At 35.6% G+C, this 8819-nt stretch overlaps 1 protein-coding gene across 1 annotated transcript in view; it reads left to right on the top strand.

Annotated features, from left to right (window-relative positions):
* Window positions 1-8512, top strand: part of ZDHHC21 (zinc finger DHHC-type palmitoyltransferase 21) — a 39527-nt gene extending 31015 nt beyond the window's left edge. Inside the window, exons 7-8 of the mRNA XM_042783021.1 lie at window positions 7799-7842; window positions 8380-8512. Of these exons, the coding sequence (XP_042638955.1) occupies window positions 7799-7842; window positions 8380-8512 (177 nt within the window). The remainder of the gene's footprint in view (window positions 1-7798; window positions 7843-8379) is intronic.
* The last annotated feature ends 307 nt before the right edge of the window (window positions 8513-8819 follow it).

Here is an 8819-nt window from a genome sequence, read left to right as displayed (position 1 = left end):
GGCAATCCTACTTCCGTAGTGATACTGCCTCGGAAACCCAAGGAGGGGTCGCTATGAGTCGGGGCCGACTCGATGGCAAATAACAACAACAACAGCAAGCTATTGCTACCATCTATTCTGACCAAGGACAATAGAAAGCCCCAGATAGAAAGGGAGAAAAATGTGGATCAAAACTCAGATTCCTAAAGAAGGCCAGACTTACATAACTGATAGAGACTGGAGGAACCTCTGAAATTATTGCCCTAAAATACCTTTTGAACTTGGATCTAAAGCCACTCTTGGTTGTCACTTTTATCCAAATAATAGATTGGATTGTGAAAGAAATATTATCACCCATGAATACCATGCTACCTTAAATAATCATGAGACCAAACAGTGAACATTTACCCTAAAACAAAGATAAGATTAGATAGAGGGGCAGTGAAGCTAGATTAGCAGAAATAGAACAAAAAAATAGAAATAACAAGGTTACTGACACATTATGAAAAAAAATGTAATCAATATATTGGAACAAGTTGTATAGAAATTGTTAAATGGAAACCTAATTTGCTATGTAAACTTAGCAAATTGTAAAACACAATTAAATGATTAAAAAACAAAATACAAAAACAACTTACTACACATCCAGTAGGATAACTATTAGCAGGAAAACAGAAAAGTTTTGGTGAGGTTATGGAGAAATTGGAGTTTTGACATTGCTGGTGGAAATGTAGAGATGTGGCTGCTGTGGAAAACAGTTTCTTGATCCCTCAAAAATTAACCATAAAAATACTATGAAAAAAAAAATAATGAAACTCACTGCCATCGAGTCAAATCCGACTCACAGTGACCCCTCCTTGGGTTTCCAAGGCAGTATCACTACAGAAGTAGGTTGCCCAATCTTCCTTCCGAGGAATGGCTGGTGGGTTTGAACTGCCAGCCTTCTGCTTAGCAGTCAGATGCCTTAGGCACTATACCAACCCAGCAATTCTTCTTCGAGGTAAATACCCCAAAGACTTGAAAGCAGGGACTCAAATAGATAACTTGTATACCAAGTTTCACTGCAGCATTATTCACAATAGCCAAAAGATGCAAACAACCCAATGTACATCAACAGATAAATGGATAAATAAAATGTGGTATATAGGAGCTCTGGTAGCATAGTGCCTAAGGCACTTACTGCTAACCAGAAAGAAGGCTGACGGTTCAAACCCACCAGCCACTTCTCGGAAGGAAGGTTGGGCAATCTAATTCCGTAGTGATACTGCCCCAGAAACCCAAGGAGGGGTTGCTATGAGTCAGGTCTGACTCGGCACATAACAACAACAACAACATATACATACAATGGAATATTATTCAGTCATAAGGAGAAAATGAAGTTCTCATGCTATGACATGGATGGGCCTTGTAATTATACTGAGTGAAGTGGAAACAGAAGGATAAATAGTGTACAATCTTACTTTCATGAAATGCCTGTTATTGTTAGGTGTCCTGGAGTCATTTTCCACTCATAGTGAGCCCATGTGACAGAGTAGAACTGCTGTGTAGGGTTTTCTAAGCTGCGATCTTTATGGAAGCAGATCTCTGAGTCTTTCTTCTGCAGAGCCTCTGAATAGATTTGAACTGCCAACCTTCTGGTTAGCAGCTGAGTACTTAACTGTCATGCTACCAGGCTCCTTTATTTCTCCCACCTTATGTGTTTCCTGGATGATTAGCTGCTCTCTAAGGCCAAGCAGCTGGTAAGACTTCTTGATTAACTTTGCTTTTCTGGTGTATAAGAAGCAAAATCCACTCTTCCTACTGATGGTAGAAAATAACAAGATAATCATAGTAATGATCAGCTGATGTCATTTTAGACCTAGCAGGAGCAGATTATCTGTGACCCAGATAAAATAATCAGAAATTACTTCAATTTAAAAATAGTGGATTTCTAATCTCATTCCCAAGGTTAAAAAATATCTCACCACAGCCAGATGTTTCTGTTGAACAGACTAATCTGAAGCCCCATTTTAAAAGATTACTTTAGATTATTTTTAGATTTAATTATAAAGATCACAATAAATGAGTTTTTGCATTTTTACTAAAATTAGCATTGAAGTTGAAATGTTATTTTCAAAGTAATCTGCTGTAGACTGCCCCTTTTATTTAGGGGACAGGTTATTCTGCTTATTCCTTATTTAGACTGTGTAGCCATTTTGTTATTGTTGTTTCTGAGTGAAGTGGGTAGTGATGGTGTCATTAATGTTAATTGGTTTTGTCAGAATTTCTTACTGAGTGGTAGGTTCACACACAGCCAAGTAATGTCCATTCTGATGAGCAGCAGTCCTGGTGGTGCCGGGGGCTTGTATCAGTCGTGTTTCCAGGCACTGGGCTGGGAGAGAGTTCATCCAGAAGCACTGGAACAGCTGGTGCAGCGCATTCTGGTGAGCCTCTGACAGTGAGCCATTGTATACCGTGACACTGCTCTGACAGTTTATCGAAATTTTGTATACAAGCATTTTGTTTGCTGGGCACCGTGGAGTTCATGTAATAGCTGAAGCTTTTGATTGTGTCTCGGGAGTTTGGAGCTCTTCTCAGTTGTGTGGGGATGAAGTATTTAGTTGCGGTTTTTTTTTAAAAAAGGCTTTTAAATTCTCAAAGTAAAATTTGATGCTTTGCTTTTTGCCTTTGGTCTCATAGGTAGTATTGTTGGCCACCATTTGAATTCCTAAAGATAGTTTAAACCCTGTTTAAATTAAAAGGGGAACATACTGGTTTTTCCCCTAAATACTAATGTTTAACTTGCAATGTTTACCTAAATAAATATAGAAAGAATCACAAAGGTGACTTAATTCTGACTTGGTTATCTTATATGATAGAAATTATCTTATGTTCGAAATGTTAAATCTGTTTAAATGAGATTATCCATTAAACAGCAGTTTCATTAGATGATTAGTGGATTTATCTGCTTTTTACGATATACCCAGAATATAAAGTCTAGAGATTATTAATCTTTATAATGAAATTTTGCCAAGTATCCCACTGAATACATGTTGTAAATTAGCAGCATTCAGCATAATCTCTTTACAATTATGTTTGATCTGCTCTACTTCAGATCAGCATTTCAGATACGGAATTCATCGCTAATTGTGCTGAACCCCACATATACTTCAGTGAAGCGAGGGCTCTCTAGTGTTTGCTTTCCTTCTTGGATCATAATTTTATTTAATAAGAAGGAAATAAAGTATTTCCAATGTTAATAGTATATGAGATATCTTCTAAGTAGCTTTTTAAAACCTAGAAAAATCATTAAAATTTAGAATCAGTTTTTTCTCATATATTTTTTCATGCCACATACTTAATATTTGACTGTAATGTTTATTTGAATTTTGGATATAGTAGAATATCTATAGGAACTATATTTTTTTCTACCAAGGAATTTAGGAACAGACTAAGTTATATTGCATTACATTCTTTTAAAAAGTATTTTGCCTGTCACTTTATTTTTCATTATAAAAAACACCTTTTTGGGTGGTTGTTCAAGCGTAATTTTCATGTATAATTGAGATGTTATATCTCCAGATCCTTTCAGAAAACGATTAGTAGGTAATATCAGTAACAAGTCCCACTACTTGCATCACTAATATCATTACCACTGACATAAGTAACAAGTACCACTAGCATTTACTGCGATATTATTATGGACTTTAACATATATTAACTCAGTAATCCACACAAAAGGAACCTAAAGTCATAGGCACAGTGCCTAAGACATTTGACTGCTAACCAGAAGGTTGGCAGTTCAAACCCACCAGCCACTCTGGAGAAGGAAGACTGGGCAATTCTCCTTCCATAAAGATTTACCACCTCAGAAACCCAGTGGAGGTCACGGTGAGTCAGAATCAGCCTAATGGTTTGTTTTTTAATCCACACAACAACCTTTGAGTTAAGGTAAGGTAATTTGGAAATTGAGGTACAGAGATTTAGTATCTTGCCTAAGGTTATGTAACCAGAAAATGGCTTGACAGAGTAGTATGGGAATCATTTGGGCAGAGATCTCTTCTTAGTTCCATGCCTGGTTAAATGTTTATGTGAATTCAGATCCCAAAGAGGACAACTGGTCCTCTGCTGCACGTGGTGCTTAAAGAACCAGTCTTGTTAAATCAGCGGTGTAGACATGCTCTCCATTTCCTTTAGAAGTTCACACTAATATGCTGAGCAGAAGTGTGCTAGGAAGTCAAGCCAAAATTTCTTAGATGTTGTAGAAATTAGTAATAGATAAAACAAGTATGTAGTTTGCAGTGTGTCCTAAATAGTGTTTTTAACTCCAGATTACATCATCAGAGTCATTGAGTTGGCTAGGTATATGAAGCAGAGTTAGAAGCACTGACAAGATCTATAATAAGAATAAAGAGTACAAATGATCACTGAGGTTAGATTGAACTGTCTTCAAGGAGTTTAGCTGATAGACTATTCTTATTTTCATGAGGCCCCCAGGTCTTCAGTTTCGCATGTCTAGACACTATTTTGAAAGTGTTTCCAGGGTTAGTCAGGCCCAGAGGCAGTGTTTCTTACTTCCAGACTCAAAAGAAGTGGTTATATAAAACAGAGTTGACTGTTTATTCCTTTATGTGAGGTTCTCAGGTGTGTCAAAGGATTCTTTAGCATATTCTCCCTTATGACAACGTATGTGGCAAAATGTTGCTTGGTGTAAAGGAACTAAAAGCAGAATGAGTTAGTTTGATAGATATGTCATCAAGCTATCTATGCCAAGAGACTGAGTTCTTAGGTCTGTTAATTAGGAAACTTCTGGAGATATATTCTGTTTCTTTGCCCTATCCTATCTCCAGTTTTTTAATAGCCAACTAATAAACAACCTCCCTCACTCTTTCTGCTAAAAACTTTATTTTTTCCCCACTCCAGGTATAATCTAATTAATTAAGATCCAGATTCTTTTATAGTCAAAATATTTTGTTAGACTGCCCCTCAGAGAGCATATCTTAGGGTAAGATGAACCATTAGGAAAAGATAAAGTATTGGTTGGTAAAATTTATAAAATATGTATTTCTGTAAGTCTTGCTCTTTCTGGTTTATTTATTTAAACAAACTTTTAGTTTTTAAAATAGAAACACTTTTTCATACATCTCTTTAGTTATATAAACTGAGGAAAGCCTTACTTATTTTAATCATTAGATCATAAGCAAGACATAAATACTATCTGGAAACAGATATCCTAATTATAGACTATGTACAGTAAAAACTTGTTCCTTGGAGAAGGAACTTTTCTGAGTAGCTGAATCTTACATATAATTAGGAATTTACAGATATATTGTAAACTCCTCGAGGCCAAAAATTATCTTTTTGATCCTTCTCTGCTGGACAGTGGAGGTTTTACACCATTTTTTATTAAATAAAACTGTCAGTGCCAAAATCTGTTTAAATCATTTTTCATCTGTTTTTTCCTAAAACATTCCACATTTTCCTGCCTTACAGAACAAAGCAATAAGTTTATTAAACCCAATTTAGTGCTTAGGAGTTACTTGTGGTTTTTAGTGTTCCTGCTTGTAGTAACCTCTCTCTCCTCTTCTGATTTACTGTTTCTGGTCTACTTGTGAATGTGATAGTGTAATTGCTTGTATTTCTCTAAGTAGTTGTATAAGCTCCAGTGCAAACACTTTTGCATTGTTTGTATTTAACAAATCTCTCTGGCTGCCTAGCACAAATTGTACTTTTGGGTTGCCTTGCAAATTCCTGTTCATAAAGTGATAGTACACGTTATACCCTTTGAAAGAACAACCATTGTCTTAAAATGATTTAATAGGCAATATTCTGGTTACTTCATGGAAAAAGGTACTAGGAAGGTATCAAAAGAACTTGGAAATAAAAGGTTTTTCCATTCTGAACTCTAAAGTCTTTACCTCAGCACAGTATTTAAAGTTGTTTCTTTTACTGCTGCAAATAAGTTTCTCAAGGTTATAATCAAGTTGTATATGCCTATGTGGTAAAAATTTTCCGTAATATTAGCTGGTTACAATGGACTGACCTTACAACTGTCTTCCTCATTCTGAAATAGATCTCAGTTTTTAAGTCTTACTCACAACTGTGATTTCTGGCCATTCATACACCTTACCTGACCATACTTCTTGACTTCTGTCCCTTCTTTTCCTTTGCACCTTTGCAACACACTGCCTTAATTGCTTTGGAACAACCTGTCCCTCACGAGACTCTTAAGAAATTTAAAATTACTTCTTTCACTTCCTTTGTAGATATGGAAACTGGAGACCCAGTTTTCCTATAAACCCTAATCAATAGTCTTATATATTTGCAGACTGTATTTTCACAATGTAAAACAATGTTTGGGGAAACTTATGCAACAAAGCAGAGAAAAGTTAATTATAGATAGAGTTGTCATTGGATACTATGACTTTCAAAGCATAATAGGAAGATTAATGGATATAATAGAACATGTATTTAATCTGTTACCATCACATATCCCTGGAAAATCTGGTACAGAAGATCTATTATTGGTCATTAGGCATCTAAAAAGAGCTCTGGTAGCATAGTGCCTAAGGCACTTGACTGCCAACCAGAAGGCTGGTGGTTCAAACCCACCAGCCAAACCCACTAGCCACTCCTCGGAAGGAGTGATACTGCCTCGGAAACCCAAGGAGGGGTCACTATGAGTCGGGTCCGACTCAACGGCACATACCAACAACACTACAGGCATCTAAAAAATAAATTAATTTACCTTTTGTCTGAGCTAGCTATTGTTATTCAAATAATCATGAGAATTGAAGTATCAACTATTCATTTAATTTCTGTACAGTTTTTTTTACACTAAAGGTGCTTTTTATTAGTATCACTGAAAAGAAGTACTACTGACAAAGCAGTTGGAATTTGAGGTGCACCACAAGTGTTTGTATGAATAGTACTGTTTAATGAGTGTACAGCCCAGTTTTTAATCAAGGTATTAAGGTAAAAGAAAGGGATAAGAGGTGGAAACTCCTCTAACTTTTCTGTATATATAAAAATATATATTTCCTTGTGTATGTCTTTATAGTACTTTAACATAAATATGTATCTAAAAACATTATGTAATTTGTTTTGATTATTTAGATAATATCATAATTTATCAAATAGTAGATCCATTATTATCATAAATTAGCATATCTAGAAGCTATCTTCTGTTGGTTGGATTGTTTTTCTTCCATATTTATGTCAAAGCCTTAATAGTTAACATGCCGTAAGAAATTATATTATGAAAAGTGATTTTTCTTTTGTTCAATGAAATAGTTTTGATCAAAGTACACTAGTCAGTTGTCTTTAATTTCAGATTAATAGATGTTGTACTATGGTGAATTCATAGATCAATTTGTTGAATTTGTTATTATTTACAGAAATTCAGACCAATAGCATTCTTTTACTCCTGGCAGTTTTCTGCCCAATATTGTCTTCCAAATGTCATTTTGGCATTTATTTTTTGATGCATATTCACAGACTGTTGAATTGAAAATAGATACTAGACTTTTAAGGAATTATCAAGAAAGCAAGTTTAATGAAAGGTTATGTTTTAATGGAGTGAGAATCTCACAAGTTTTATGAGGTTCTGTATTTGAATGAAATTTATTTAGCCTGATGTCATGTTGATTCTCTTTTTCCAAGGGAATTCCAGAAATATGTGTAGATAATTTAAAATTCTTAGTGCCTGAATATAATCTGCTGTAATCTTCAGGCTATCCTCAGGGTGAGATTAAAAACATCACAAAATAGATATAAAATAGAGACTTGAGAACTTCCTTTATCTGAATATGTATTATTATTTTTTTAATCTTTAATGTAGGATACAACATCTATTGAAAAGATGTCAAACTGTTGTGAAGAAATGTAAGTATAAAAGTGAAATCTATAGTATTCTCATTTAAAGACTGGAACAATGGGCCACATTTGAGAAATAGAGAAAATAATGTACCGGTCACTGTTTCTTGGTTCCTTGTCTGAGGCCTAAGCTAGACAAGCATTCCCAGACTTACAGTAGGGGTCTTCTAGCTATGATAGTTTCAGACAGCGTAATACTGATCATTCTTATTTCTTGTCTGATTACAGTAACTTGAATTATTTTTCTTGAAAGTACATCAAAAGAGATTTGCTACTGAGTTGCTGACACACATTCTGTTCACCCAGAGATTCTCCTCTGCTTCAAAAGTTGCCTTAGGTTGATTGACGACACAGATACAGTATCTGCTAGCCTGAGTTAAAAACTCAGCTGCAGGCCATAGTGGGAAAAAAAAAAGCTGTATTTGTGATGCTAGGACACAATTCATCAGAGTCCAGTAATGGACGCCCAGCCAACCTGTATTGTTTTAGCTGACTGAAGTACACCATGGGAGTGCTGTCTTTCACTAATAATGCTGTCTTCTGTAGATCAAGGCCCCGAAAGCCATGGCAGCAGACCTTCTCAGAAGTTTTTGGCACTCGTTGGAAGATCCTGTGGTTCATTCCTTTCAGGCAGAGGCAACCACTGCGAGTTCCCTACCACTTTGCCAATCACGTCTAAACAGATGGATGGTGGGCACAGATGGGTCGTCCATGCTGGAAATGCGTTACAGGTTTTATGATAATAGAACGATGACAGTCTTCAAGTCAATTAAAATCCACCCACCAATCTTAGGCATCACAATGTGCCCCAGGCTTTATTTTAATAGTGATCTTGATCCTGTTGTGGGACTAATACTCTATCTATATTTAAGTTTTAAAGCATGTTTACTTTCAAATTAGCTTTCCACAGGGATTTCTTTAAATGCTTTTATTATTAAACTCAAAAGGCAGTGATTGGGATGAAATTATTGTACATAATTTGTTTT

Source organism: Orycteropus afer, unplaced genomic scaffold (assembly GCF_000298275.1).
Source record: "Orycteropus afer afer isolate SDZICR_OR568_19922 unplaced genomic scaffold, OryAfe1.0 scaffold00584, whole genome shotgun sequence".
Lineage (NCBI taxonomy): Eukaryota > Metazoa > Chordata > Mammalia > Tubulidentata > Orycteropodidae > Orycteropus > Orycteropus afer.
The sequence above is the reverse complement of the archived record's forward strand: the minus strand, read 5'-3'. Positions and strand labels throughout refer to the sequence as shown.